Below are 15703 nucleotides of genomic sequence, written 5' to 3' on the forward strand. Positions count from 1 at the left end.
TAAAATGATAATGAATACAGTCATTGAATGAATACAGATTAGTTTCAAACTGTTCACCTAATTTGAGCTGAAATTCAACAAATTTTTAATCATACTAATATACCAGCTACCACTGTCGGAAAATATGGAAAAATTAGAGATGAAATGCACTGGATCCCAACAACCTTCAATGTATATCAGTTGCACTTCACAAAAAAAAAAATAGAGGCATGAAAATTACTTGTAAGTATTTTAAAGGGGTGTACAGAAGGTGAATCCTGTAGATATTTGCAAGTGTTTAGAAGCAATTTTACTGATTTTATACCCCCTTCACGGCCATGCAATTGATCGCAACAAAAAAACAACAACAAGAAGTTTGATTCGTTATGGCTGTTAGCTTCTGAACAAATGGTGACTTCGCATGAGCAAATTCTAGTCACTTCATAATCACACAAAAATGAGCCGTGGCGGTTTGCCCTCGATGGCACGAACAACAACAGATGGCAGCATGTAAATACAGGTACTGCACTGTCAAACAACGCACGGATGCTATGGACTGGTGCCTATCTGCATTATCTATGTCAGCATCGATACCAACTATACTGTACAAGATGTCAATGGTACTTCAACGAAGTAGCAGTCAAAGGGTTAATCATTACTCTCTACAAAGCAAAAGGACTTGGAGATGGTTTTGACGTAGAAATAAAGATGATTGTCCTCGTAAAGGTATCGTTGCCTGTTACTAACAAAGCGTCCTGCATCAAGCCAGGGTGACACGTTGACGATCTTCTTCTAAAAGCACTGCTCAGGTGACGTCAGATATTAGGTAGTCTTAGCGCAAGGCTATTTTGTCGAGACACTGCATAACAAAACACTATGTACATATTTTGTAATAGTGTAGCGACTACCAATCTAAAGCTAGAGGAGATAAGTCTTACAAGAACAGCAATCCAAACTTCCATCACAACGAAATTAATAGGACAAGACTACACCATTTTCAAAATTTATTTATTCTTTTTTGCAAACAAGCAAGAAGAGGGCATCATCTCTTCCAACTTCTCCCAACTCCAGCATTGACTTAAAAACAAGGGAGGAAATAAAATCCAGGGATGTGGGGGACTGTTGGTAGACAAAAATTCAGCAGCGACACTAACGATGAAGGCATTTGTCATCCAAATTACACGGACGCTTGATCTCTCAGACCAGTGAAAAGAAATCTATATAAAAAGAAAAACTATGTACAGTATGCTCGCTCTTCAGAAAAGCAGAACTGTCCAAGTTTTGTTTTGTTTTTCTTCCCTACATATCAACATTAGATCTCTCTATGTACACTTTGTATATGACATATACATTATATCTTTTCAATCTTACTGTGTTGGACTATCAATGAGAGAAACTGATGAACCACACGGGCGTAACTCAGAAACTAAATTGCTATGTTATGTCTACGCTGCTTTTATTACGAGGTCACGCTACAACAGCCACGAAATATGTTGATGATATCTGTCCAATTGCCATTCTTTGGTGATAACAAATGATGCTAACTGAGTTAGCTGACCATTTGCTTAACATCCACTGCCATTCTCATCAAAATCACCAATCAAATCAACACCACCATAACATCGCGGTCAATTAAATCACCATTTCTTAAATATATGCCTTGCTTGGTTTACTCTCAAGACTTTGACATTTATTCATATTGTTTTTTTGTTTTTTTTGTCAATGTATGTGGCAGAGGCATGACAAGCCCACATGTAGTCTTGCTCCTAAAATTCTTCAGCGCACTCCACTTCGCCATTTTGCATAGGACTTGCGTACATGCAGTGTGAAATATGTGAACTTATATACAGTACATGTACTAATTCACAAAGTTTTCGTGTTAGTAGCTATATAAAGTGTGTTCAAAATGTGTAAAATTTACACTGTACGTGCACTATATGCTTGCAAAAACAATACGTGTTTGAGTGTGTCTACTCATTTGAATTAAGGTGATTTTATAGTTTTTTTTTCTTTTAATCAAATCCTCTTTTTGTCTTTCTCAGATCACACAAAAATGCATGCACAATGAGCAAATTCTTCAAGAGTCACTGGATATTCACATCTGATATCAAATTTATATGACATCAATCTTGCAACTTGCCCTTTCTTTAATAGTGTCAATAAAACAAATCTAGTCCAGTCCCAACCGTGAGAGACCAAACTGAAACGCATCTCCGTCACTCAGTCTCCTCCATCCTATTAGAGTAGATTCAGCCGATTTTTGTTGAAGTTGATAACGACGACCTCCTTGGAACTGTGCATTCGTCAGCTGCTCAAATCCCCACCACCATCAAACGCGGACGCCTTGCTTTCAATGCTATGCACTTGAGACCTACAACACATAATGAAGGAGATACAACGGTAAGGGTATGTATTACTAAAAGGAATTCATTGTTTTCTGTATGATGATGATGATGATGATTTTGACAATCACAAATAGAAGATGATGATTACGATGATGATGATGACGATGAAGATGATGAAGATGATGACTACGAAGGTGATGATGACGATGATGATGACTAAGAAGGTGATGATGATGATGATGATGATAATGAAGATGAAGATGATTATGACAAAGATGATGATGATGATGAAGATGATGATTATGATGATGGTAATGATAAGATGATGATCATAATCATGACATAAAGATGATAATGAAGATGACTACAAATATGTGACCCGCTACAACAAAATGGTCCTAAAGTCGGGCGAGGTCGATTATTTGAAAATTGCATGACACAAATCCCTAATCTTTCTGCTCTAAATTGATATATAACACATCGTATAAAAATAATCGGATGCGGAGATATCGATGTTTAAAAGAGAGCATGTCGATACGTCTGGGAAATCACTGTTTCGAGAAAAGCGCCCTAAAAGTTCTCCTTGCGACGCAATCACGATCAAAGCACACGCAAGTCAGTTTTCACCTCCGAACAATAGACGGTAAGCCCTAGCAACCCCCGAAATGCTCATTCAAACACAGCGTCGGCGGTCTCCTCACTGACCAACCAGTGACCAGGATGGTAGGAGAAGCCGCTGGGCATAGCGCACCCCGCCAGCACGCACCAGTCGACTGGGCAGTGTGCGAGCTTCACGCTTCGGTTAGCGGCAAGCAGCAAACAGACCAATGAGATCACTCTGGTCGTTGTTAGGGGCGGAGCCTATGTGTGGCGCTCACTCCAAATGTTCGAACCAGTTTCTACTTCGTTGAAACGCCAAAAAAAAAACATGGCCCAGAAAAACGCTATTTTTTAGTCTTTCCTTTCATCATTTTGCTTCAAAATTTCGACAGATGATAGAAGACATGTCAGACTCTAGTAATATGTCAAGTTCAGAAAATCGTAAGTTTTGACCAATTTTGATGCTCTGACTTCAAACTCGATTTTCACGGCTTCGACCGTGCGCGACTTTAGGACCATTTTGTTGTAGCGGGTCACATATGATGATGATAACGGCAATTAAATGTCAGAATAGTACTAGGAATTACAAAATGCCTGTATATAAATCAGAACTTCTTCTGTATTTACATTTGTAAGTATACATCTTCATTTTTATGCAGCTCAAATACTGGTGCTACATTGACATTAATCTAGATTTGTACAAAAATAAGAAAAAAGAAAGACAATTCAGCCTGACTCAGCACCAAAAACAGGAATACACACACATACAAAAAGACATTTGATTGGTGTTATGCATCATGTTGTAAACACAATACACTATTGAAAAAAAAATGGAAATGGAATGATTTCTTGCTACTCAATATGTTTCAGTTTGGTAATGCAGGCTGAATGTCTCCTACAACAAGGCCCTCAAAAAAAAAAAAAAAATCAGAATTCTGTCTTTATTTTGGTGCCTGAGATGATGATTTTGTAAACTAGGAGAAATCATGGATTCCTATCTTTAACCACTGTATACGGTGATGTTACAAATGAACACAGAACACATATTTATACACACACTCACCTAATACTCACTGACTCAGAAAAGCAAAGCCTGTTTCTTCAGCGTCACTTGCCGCCATCTTGGAAGTATGTGGAAGTCTTCAAAGGTCATACCAAAGGCTCGGTAGAAGTCTTCATTCGACAGATGATACTGAGTTGGGAAGAGAAGAAAGACGCAATTTTTCACGATCTGTTTGCACCAATTAAGACACACACACAAAAAGAAGAGCAACAAAACAGCATGTCTAAGAAGAGCAACAAGACAGCATGTCTAAATAGTGATGAAGAAAGACAGAGGGAATGACATGATGGAAGGAAAATGGGAGGAGAAAGATATGTAGGAAGAGGAGTCTAAAGGAGAAAGTGATTTAAAACATGAGGAAGAAGATGAAAGGAGTGAGGAGGCAGAAAACAAGAGGAGGGAGCAGAAGAAGGAGGAGAGGATGATTGGGAAGTCATGAAAGACAAAGGAAGATACAGATACAAGGATGGAAAGGAAGAGAAAGAGAAAGACAAGAAGGGAAGAAGGGGAGATTGTACACAAGGAAAAGCAAGTAGAAGAGTACAAGAAGGGGCAGAGGATGACTGGATGTGATGGAAAATATGGAGGAAAGACATAGGATGAAAAAGACAAGGATGAGAAGATGGATTAGGATGAGAAAGACCGGAAGGAAAAAAGTAGGGGATCTAAAGATGGAAAAGAATCAGAAGAGGAGGAGGAGGAGCAGGGGATGATGGGAAGATGTCATTAGAATTGTACTGCGAGTAGGAAAGATAAAGGAAGATGAAGACGAGGATGAAAAGGAGGAGGAGAAAGACAAGAAGGGAAGGAGAAGATTGTAAATAAGATGGGAAGGAAGATGAGAAGGAGGAGCAGAGGGTGATAGAGAAGTCATGGAAGATGGAGATGACGACAAAAATAAAGACAAGGATGAAATGGAGGAGGAGAAAAGAGACGAGGAGGAGATCAGAATGAAGGAGAAGAGGACAAAGAGGAGCGAGGAATGACAGGAGAGTCCTGGAAACTCAGGAGGGAAGACTGAAGAAGAAAAGACAAGGATAAAGAGATGAAGGAGGTGGAGGAGGAGGAGAGAGAGACAGGAAGGAAAAAAAGAGGAAATTATACAAAAGGAGAAGGGGAAGAGGAGGAGGATAAGGATTAGAGGATGGTAGGGAAGTCACAGACAATAAGGAGGAAAAAGAGAAGAAGAAAGACAAGGATGAAAAGAAGGAGAAAGATTAAGGAAGGAGGAGATTGTACAGAAGAAGGGGTGGAGAAGGGTAAGAGAGAAGAAAAGTCACGAATAGATAAATGGTAGAAGAGAAAGACAGGAAGAAAAGAATGAGATTGTAACAGGAGGAGAAGAGAAGGAAGAGGAGGAACACCATCTTACCTCTAGATGAGTTCTGTCCACATCTTTGGGTAGTCTGTAGTTTGTGGTCCTAAGTACTTCAAGTGGATACAACTACAGGAGAGAGACACATAGAGACATTGAATTATTTTATGTACTTCACAATCTATTCAAGTAAGACTCTAAAATGTTTGGTAAATATAATATTATGACTAAACTGGCTACAATAATTACCCAACTGACTAAATAAACTTCATACAATTGAATAAAACAATACATTTAGACATAGAAAAACCATTTTGTCAAAGCTGGCTAGTGGTTCACATCATATGCAGAAGTGAGTAGCAGGAAGCTTTCAGTGATGACATTGAGTGGTTTTAGAAATATATCAAATGCCAAAATTCAAAATATGTGGCTCATTTTGGCAGCAATTTTAAGGCATCCATTAACCTTTTCAAGCCTTCAACTTTTTTTTCCCCATCACAATTTACAATATGCAGCATGTTAATGGTAAGATTGTAACTTTTAACATTGGATTCTGAAAGGTGGACAGCTATCAAAGGATATCATTTCAGCATCAGAAAAGATATACAATCTGTATCATAACACTCTCTCTCATATAGTATAATTGTCTCCTATTTAAGTCACAAAGACTTGACCGACTTCCTATTCATGCACACAGGCCATTCTCATGCATATCATGCAAGGTGTCCCTCTAGATGCATACATTGTACTTTTACTAAACACATGATACACTCGGTCGCTGTACCATTATTCTAATCATATATACTTGATGTCACAAAATGTCTGCTGCAAACAAGGAATATTTGCAGATGTCAACATGAATTCACAAATATTTTCCACATGCTGTGATTCTCCCTACAAATAATACCCTTTGTAAACATGTGGTTTACTTTAGTTAAGACCGCATGAATTTACACAGTGGTGATAGTAATCTGTGGACAGTCTACATTGGAATTTAGAATATGCAAAATTCATTTTACACTTATGTAAGTGCCGAGAAATTTGTCACTTGAAATTTCCACTTTTAAAGTTACTTTAAGCAATTAATGGATTGAGACATACTCTAGGAGTTTGAAAGCAAATTTGCACCATTTGAACATTCACAATACCATATTCTACACCCATCCTGATATGTTCTACTTTTATGATTTCACTCTAGACTATGCAACAGATCAATTTGGGGAAAAAAGTAAAACTCCCAATATTCTTTCTTAACATCAAATCCCTTAAAATATCACAACTTTTAACACCTTCATTTTCTGCTAAACACATACCATCTGTTCAAAAATTGCATGAAAACGATTATGTGTGTATACACACAATAATATCATGCAGCGGTCAAAGGTCACTCGCAAGCAGGAGATACACGCTGTGTGAGATCAAGGCACTCACAAGAAAGGGATGAAAACAGAATGGGTAGCTTGCTTGCTTGCCAGGGGAAAGGTTTATTTTTGCACCTTTATTGGCTTCACAACATTGGGTGATTGCAAGGTAAGGTAAAAATCCTCTAAATTCACCCTCAATATTAGCATTTGCCCATAAATATTGCAGAAAAGTATTCCCCTCTCCAAGTTACAAATGTCATAATTTTGATGCAAATCATAGAACATACAAAAAGCGAAAAGATTACTTCGGTTTAAAAGAAAAATACAAAAACCAACCATAAAGAAATTATCCCCTTTGCAGCTAGACTATGGGCAGGATAAAACATGAAGAAGGCTTTTAGCAAAATGAAAAATAGGCTTTACACATAATACCCTGTCCCAAATACCAATAGCCATGATGGCAGCAGTTGTGGATAACATTCTTCTCAAAGTTTCTGTTATTTATTTACTCCCAGCTAGTCCAGCATAGCCAAAAGTGAGGCAGCAACTGCATAATTAGACATTCAGAATGATTTTGAGGCATTTTCTGTTTAATTAGTCCTTTATAGTTTCACAAGAGCTTCATACAAACCTGGATTAGACTGACATTGGTTGGTTTGTGTCAAAGTTTGAATAAGTATTTTTACCATTCAACTAAAAAAAAAAAAATCATATGGTTGTAAAATCTCACAAAGGAAAGTCATCATGAGGCGTCATCAACAAGGGTCAGTTGGAAACTGGACATGAGATTGTATGCACATCTGACCAGTGGGATATTCATGGATCTATGCACATATGATCAGCAGGATATTTGCGGGAAGGTTTGGGGGGGGGGGGAGGTTGAGGTGATGATTGCCCACATCCATGGCATACTCTAAAAACAATTGATAAAAAACCACCAAAGCAGGCAAAATATGCAAAGACATTACCTCCTTCCCCATCTTAGACTGATTGAGTGGGATACAAACAGTGATATGGGAAAGAAAATTTGCTTTCAAAGAGGACTTCACAAAATTTGTTCATAATCACCTATCTAAAGAAAGCAAATTTCGAAGTCATAGTCAGCTCTCAATATGATTGGTAAAATATAAACCTTTGACTGGTAATGACTATTCCTGCTTATTTTCAAGCTTCTGCTTATTGTTAGTATTAATCACTTCTACAAAGAAGCAATGGACAAGTTTCCAGCTTTGTATTTTTATCTTCTTTGTCTGTATAGAATCAATGACTATGATGCCATTAACTCTTTATGTGCCACGTTCGCACTTCCGACTCAGTCGACGGCGTGCCAACTTCGCATATTCTACTCAACAAACAAAGCCGCCAAAACCAATCGATAAATTTCTAATCCCGCGGCACAATCAAAGCGTTTCTCGCGCTTTTGTTCCTCTCACATACGGCTTGCATTCTATGTGGTGAATGACTATCAAGCGGTGTTCCCAACTAGATTTTACATGTACACTTTAAGTTTCTGTCACTATTTTATGTGCAAAAGTCATTCCTTTACAGTAATGTAGTAACTGGTAATTCAAAAGAAAAATTGAAAATAGAATTGTTATACATGGTATATGGAAGCAAAGTTTGGCATTCCTCTTTATCTTTGCTCACTATTATGTCCAGCTTAACAGAAATTTGCAGAAGTTATACAGATTGGAAAAACAGAATTCTTTCTCCAAGCATGACTATCTTCGTGTCTCAGAATAACGTGGCACACAGGGGGTTTCCACCATGGCACATAAAGAGTTAACCCGTCGAACACCAGTCCTGAGTATACAGTACTTTGGCATGTGTCTAGTCCTCAGTATACAGTACTTTGGCATGTGTCTATGGGAAGTGCATTATAGAGCAAAATCAGCTCATTTTAAATAGGTTAAAACATAACATGGAGCTTTTTGCTCTCGGACATGTGCTTTTTAAAATGAAATGAATTATCAGATGGGAACAACTAATGCTTTTTTTGTTGGGGGGGGGGTTGTAATTCATTTATATTTATTCCACTGTTTTGTAAAGCAGCAATATATGGTGTAATCTGAATAAATGCACTGACAAATTGATTGATAAATGATGCATAGAAAGATGGAACAAATTTACATTTTATTTATAGGGTAAGATACCATTATGCAACCAAGTTTTCCCATGTGATGGTATCAAACGTGACAATTACATGGAGAAGAAAGAAATGAAAAGACAGCTCGCAAAATTGCAAAAATTCTTGATGTTAAAGTGCTGCCCTGCTTTGAGTGCATGTGGAGCAGAAAAAGTGTCCCGTTTAATATATAAAAAAAAATAGACATGCAAAAAAAAAATGTCCTTTTGTATACATACATTGTATGACTGCATCTACTTTACAGTAATCTCTTAATGAGTGCTTCATTGATGAGCTGGAATGATATATATCTTTCACTGCATCTCTCTTTCTCTCTGCTGTTCTCAATTCATGTGTTCTCAATCCGTTTAAAAATGCATGAAATGTAGCTTTACACTCTTTTGAAAAACAAAACAAAAAAGAAAACCCCAAAACAAAAACAAAAAACACCCAGGCAACAATTGTACAGGAATCAACTTTGGGATCCATGAAAATGATAACAACATAATTTGCTCTTTAATATATTGTGACTATTCAAACGAACAGATGGAAATATCAGGACCTCTGTCTGTTTAACCTTGTGCAACCTTAGAAGCGGTTTTTAAAATCTGAATAATGGCACTCTGCTATTCAGTGCTATTAAAAGAAACAAAAATGGTAGAAACGAGGAAAGTTACTGCAACAGAGTCTGTATTGTGTCTACAGTAAAACCAAAGTACAGATTTGGAAAATTTTTAGGCACAAAATAGGCAAAACCCCACTCTTCTTTCACAATCATATAAAAAAAAATCAACATATCCAATAGTACATTAAATAAATGGATAATTGATCAAGACTTTGAAAATCCCTTTATGATCTCATATTCTTCTGCCTAAAAGAAAAAATTGATAAATAAATATACTGCTAGGCACATCTATCTATATAGATGATGGTTTATTTCAGTGGATGGTATCTTCATCAAGTGCTCTTGTCAATTTGTTTCAATCTGGCTGGCTCACAACATCAAGCATAACACCTGAAAATTTGTGCGATCATGCGTCCAAAACGTACTTCATAAGCCAGCATCCATCCACATTTGGCACCATTACCACACAGGGACTCTTAAGGTCATCTATCACAATGCTACAATATGCGCAACTGTCGAGCTGTTAGTAGACATACCACAGGCATATCGTTCATAGAGGCTCCTTTTTCCTTCGGCGGAGACGTCTCAGGCAACTTGTGTGGTGGTTAGGGGTTAGTGAGTGGGTGTTGTCGTGGCAACCGCATCAATAATGCAATGATTAGAGAAGCCAAGCAAAAAAAAAAAAAAAAAAAAAAGATAGAGAGACATGCAAAATATAATATTGTTAATGTCAGGATGCATTCCACTGAGCGATCCAAGAGACAATGAAATATGCTGAATATCACTTCCTTACTTGTAGTTATTACCTTGAATAAACAAAAGCAACCGTGAAAACATTACCTCCAAAGACTTTGAGCTGTTTTTTTTTTTTTCTACACTTAAGTGGAATGAAGACACTGTTTCTTAAACAATGCTGAGGCTCAGTTTGCTTTTTGCTTTTTTTCTGAAGATAGCTGTCCGAGATGCAAAATGATATTGAAGTGCATGAAAAAAAAAAACATGAAAAGCAAACAAATCTTTATAAAAAGTTTTGCTGTTATGATTATGATGCCTGTGTCAAAATGTCACCATGATAGTAAACCATTTCCAAAATCTGTTCATTCACTGATCTTTGAAATTCGGAAGCATCTGATGATGATTTTTTTTTCTGTCATATTAAATGAAACTCGGTCATTTCACATCATCAGAGAAACTGATAGCATGGAGGACAGTTCAAATTTATAGGAAACATTGTCAAACAATGCCTTTAATGTCACATGACATGAAAGCATGAAAAGTGGTTCCACAAAAAAAAAAAAATCAAGCTACCTCTAAATACCATTAGCAAAGTCTTTGTACAATCTCTTCTCTTGTAGGAATCATCTGTTTCCAGTTTTACATGCACTAGATTTGCTCTTTGTCTGTTCTTCTTTGCAGTATATGTGAACATCATTTTGTGCACATTTTGTTTTGCTATATGCTGAGATGATTTAAGTGAGCTTGGTAGACATATTACAAAATGAAAAAAAAAAAAAAAACGACAAAAAAGTCCCATAACATATCAGATACTTAACAAGGATTAGAATGGGCAGATGATATGTGTGTGTTTTTGTCTCTCTGTTACATGCACACACAAACACACACACACACAGACACACACACTCCCTCTCTCTCTCTTTTCCAAACACAGGGTGAGAAATTTACTTCACTTATGTTATTGATGGGGAAAGTGAGTTGATATACTGTACTTAAAGGAGGAGGGGGTGGGGAAATTATATATTTACTATACCACAATGGAATATAAGAAAAACTTAATCAAATGATTATGAATATGAAATTATATCATGATTTCCTGGTCCCTCTTGCTCTAAGTTTGTGCCCAACATGCCAAATGCGTCAAGTGCCTTCTTGGGTTTCCATCCATGTGCACAGGCTTGCCGAGCGTTCGATCGAGGGGGGAGTCGTGCCCCGCGACCTTTGAACCTCGACAGGGCAGACTTACTTGAACTTTGACCCTACGTACGATCCTAGGGGTACTGGTTTTGGGGGCCGGGGTGGAAATCCGGACCGCCTTGGACCCTTTAGCTACCTTGGGCTCCACGGCGGGCATGGACCGGCCCGTGGTGATCCGCAGCGTCCTCAGCTGGCGGTCGCTCATGTTGGCCAGGCGGGGGGACAGCTCGCCGCTGCTGGCGTAGCCGTTGGAGATGTAGCCCTCAGAGTTTGCTGCAGGGTGGAGCAAGAAAACAGAGTCGGGAAATTTGTCATTATTTTTGCCTTGTTTGTAATCGCTTCATTTTTTTTTTTTTTTTAGCGTTGCATTTTATGAACTAAGTACAAATGTCCTAAAATTGAATGAGGTGTATCTTTGTGCACACATAAATATGAAAGAATGACTGAATGAATGATAAATGCATAAATGAAGATTGTTTTGTTTAAATGAATACATAATCATATTGATAAATAAATGAATGATCATACATAAGGGTGCAAATATCCCATGTGTATTCATCTGTTCATTCATTCGTTTACTTTATAGTTACACCTGTAGCTAGCTACTTGATCAGCATGGTCACTAGCATGTATCTACTTACTTTGTTTACATAATTATGAACAACCAGACTCTTTGGAGATGAATCAAAGAATGTCAAACATTTTGTCACATCTTACCGTCGCTGTACCACGATCCACTTCTGGCGTTCATTGGGAGAGAGTTGGCTTTCCTGTACGCTTCACTCTGATTGGTGGAAAAAGGAAAAAATATACAATTATGTATCAAAGAATATGATGTATACTACCTCCCAACTACCTATCTAATGTGATAGCACTGTGTATACATGTAGATCAGTCTGAAATGCATGACAAAAGCACAAAGAGACACATTAATCTCATTTACATTCTTATTCTTCCTTCATTCCATCAAACAGCACAGTCATATCTTTCACGCAAGTGATCTATTTTACACACATATTTTCTTTTTTTTTCTTCAGCACAAAACAGCACCTCAAAATCTTCCAAATGTTGGCTGCCCAAACAAAACAAACAGATGAAATAAACAATCAAACATACACATAAAACCTAAAATTTGTCAATATGATTTAGGAAAAGTATGCCAAGTAGGTACAGTGAATTGAATGTTGATCTCTAATATGACACACATTTCTAATTAAGGTTGCAAAGACCTTGTGAACATTTGGCAGAATTTATGATATGAAACAAACAGAAATATTCAAAAATTGCAATAATCAAATATGAAGGCAAGAAGCTACAACTACCCAGCGTATTACAAGGAGAAACACACTGATATCTCTTTTCATTCCCTGTGTATTGAGTGCAAAGCATCAAATCTCAGGGTTAGAGACAATAAGTTAATGGCTTCATAAACTTTACACCAAAGTTTCTTACCAGGCTCTCATATTTTAGGTTCGGTGGAAGAGTTGAACTTCTTGGCGTCATTATATTTTCTGCATAATCAAAAAAAAAAGACAATCAAAGAATCACTTAGTATGATTGGAGAGATAACACAACAGTGTCAACATGGGCTGCAACCTCTTAACCTCCTTTGTCTTTCTTCTTTCATGGTTTTCACGAATAATTTTCATTTTTTTGTCACACTTGAATCATATTCTAACCCTCATGAGGTATCACAGGAAGGAAGGAGGTCAATTTAGGCATGCAGTGAAAATTTCACCAGAGCTTAAACACCCAGACCTTTCAGAGTTTACAACAAATGCCTTCAGGAAACCATTTTGCTTTTGATTTCACTTTTTCCTTTATTTCTTATATTTCACAACAACAAACTATGTTTATATTTCGCTTGCTACGGTTCATATTGCTTGAATTGAAACCATTAAAGTCACTTTACTGGGCCGGTGGAACTGGGGGGGAGGGGGGGGGGGGGGGCTTGGGCCCCCCACTTTTTTGCACCTGTACATAGGAATACATATGGTGTCACCACTCCCCCCCCCCACTTTTTTTACTCTGGAAGTGACACTAAAAGAAAATAGAATGAAAAGTGCAGTAAGGCCTTAGTTTTTGCACTGAAGACCTTTTTTTTAATTTATTTATTTTTTTGTTAGCTCATGAAACCCAGAAGTGCCCCCCCCCCATGTTTGAAAACAAGGTGCCAGCCATGCTTTAGTGTTGCTCCGAGCAAAGACACAGTGTAGTAGAGTCAGATATACTGTAATTCACTCATCTCATAGTCTTGTGCCGTTTACGCATGAGTGAAATGATTTTCCATTAGTCATGCATGGAATAAAATCACGGGGCTCCTTCATAAGATGTAATCACGTCTGTCTCTACATGACAGCGTAGTTTTAAAAACTGGGAAAATCCTGGGAAACAGTTCCCTGTCCGTACACAGTGTACCACTGTGCCTTGCTAATGACTTATTGCAGACTGAGAAACATCTATATACATATTTTTATGACAAGCACACGACAGCAGATCTCCACCTGCTCGGGAGATCTAGGATTAAAAGCTCTCCCAAATAGCGAAATGTTTGTTTGTTTGTTTTTTAATCAAATTCCTGTACGTTGACCTCAGATTACTATAGTTAGTATGAATTGCTGTTCCATGCCATCAAAGTGCTCATTTGAATGATGTGATAATGTGTTAATACAAATCAGCCCTCTTTAACAAGCAAAATAATAAAATTGATGATGAAATTGCAAAAAAAAAGAAATCCAACTTATCACATGCAAAGTCAATCGCCATGCCAAACAATGATCCTTCATCGCTACAATCTTATCATTCTCATCGCTTTGACCACAACAATTGAAACTAATGTCTGTTTAAATGAATTACAGCTTGTGCATACTAATTCACCACAGCTCATGTCACTTCACTTTAAACTGTGTTAAATTTGTTTTTAAGAACTGTTACCTCAGTCTTCTCTAGATACTGCCTTGGTGATGTAATTTTTTTATGCTACATTGAAATGCTGATGGCCAACTTTACTTTTATCAAAAAGGATATTGACAAATCGCTACAGGAAGTGATGGGAAACTAAGAATGGGGACTACACTCCCTCCAAAAAGTCTTAAAAAGAGTCATAACATACTTTTTCTACACACTAATTTTTAACAAAAGCAATATCTGTGAATAAAAATAGGTAAACAGCAGTTTCATTGTCATATACAGATGACAAATGCTATGGATGATGTCACACATGAATACTTAAATGTTTGAAGGATTATATCTTGACACTACACTTTCACAAAGAATAGATGCATCCAGGATTCTACAGATGGCTACATTTTTTACTCTTTTTTACTACCACTAAAAAAAAAAATGCTTCAAGAAATCACACTTCATAAAGCAGAGTTCCACACTGCATTTTTACAGACTGCAATAAACAGCTTTCGTGACAGATCAATTCAAGGAGTAGCTATATCTACACACTGAAGAATAACACCTACATATTGATATCTGGTAATTGATAGGAAACTCTAAATGATGGAAAAAAATGGATGAATTTTGACAGAGATTGATATGATGTAGAGCATGGACAAGATTTGAAGAAGAAGCATCAAGTATCTAAACCATTGGGATAAAGCTAACATCACATTTTGAGCTAAGTTAAAACAAATATTTGCAATTTGCAAACCTTATATACGTACACAAAGACACTAATGGATCTAGGTGTAAGAATACTAAACAAGATTTTTTTGGTTGTAAAGACTAAAGAAATGACAGAGAATGATACAAAATGTTTAATGAGTTGAAGGGTGCAACAATTGATTAATGGTCTGGATTGTTTGGAAAGAAGTAAAGCATGACTGTTCTATAAAGGAATATATATATGTTCATCAACCTAAAGCACAGATTTTATTTCCCAAAAAATAATAAAGAAGAGTTTTCTTCCTTTCCTCTAGAATGAAAGTAATACATTTATCTGATATGTAAAAAAGAAAATTTTTTCCCAATAGTTAAAAAGAAAAAGATGTCGCAAATGCTAGAAATTAACAAAACTTCTTCTTTCATAGTTTTTAATGTTCAAAATATCTTCCACAAAGCACATTAAGATGTTCAAATCCATTTCTATGACAAAGAATGATGGTTGAGATATTCATATTGTGTTTACAGGAGCCTATTCCAATAAACTTTTTTGTAACTTCTGTGGAACAATGGGATTTAAAGTACATATTGCCCCCCCCCCCAGTATCTGCACAACATCTATTTTTTTATCTTCTTTTGCCAATAATATATACAGTTTTCTTTCTTCTTCTTCTTCAACTTGAATCATGTCATAATCAGTAATTCTTTTTACTTTTCAAATTGGTTCAAATATATCTGTGAATGAA

At 36.9% G+C, this 15703-nt stretch overlaps 1 protein-coding gene across 1 annotated transcript in view; it reads right to left on the reverse strand.

The window, feature by feature from the left end:
* Positions 1-989: 989 nt before the first annotated feature.
* Positions 990-15703, reverse strand: part of LOC140242151 (actin-binding LIM protein 1-like) — a 220595-nt gene continuing 205881 nt past the window's right edge. The window contains exons 16-21 of the mRNA XM_072321916.1: positions 12801-12859; positions 12066-12132; positions 11485-11621; positions 5360-5431; positions 3988-4116; positions 990-2350 (exon numbers count right to left, since the gene is read on the reverse strand). Of these exons, the coding sequence (XP_072178017.1) occupies positions 4003-4116; positions 5360-5431; positions 11485-11621; positions 12066-12132; positions 12801-12859 (449 nt within the window). The 3' untranslated portion in view covers positions 990-2350; positions 3988-4002. The remainder of the gene's footprint in view (positions 2351-3987; positions 4117-5359; positions 5432-11484; positions 11622-12065; positions 12133-12800; positions 12860-15703) is intronic.

The sequence above is a fragment of the Diadema setosum genome, chromosome 18 (assembly GCF_964275005.1).
Source record: "Diadema setosum chromosome 18, eeDiaSeto1, whole genome shotgun sequence".
NCBI lineage: Eukaryota > Metazoa > Echinodermata > Echinoidea > Diadematoida > Diadematidae > Diadema > Diadema setosum.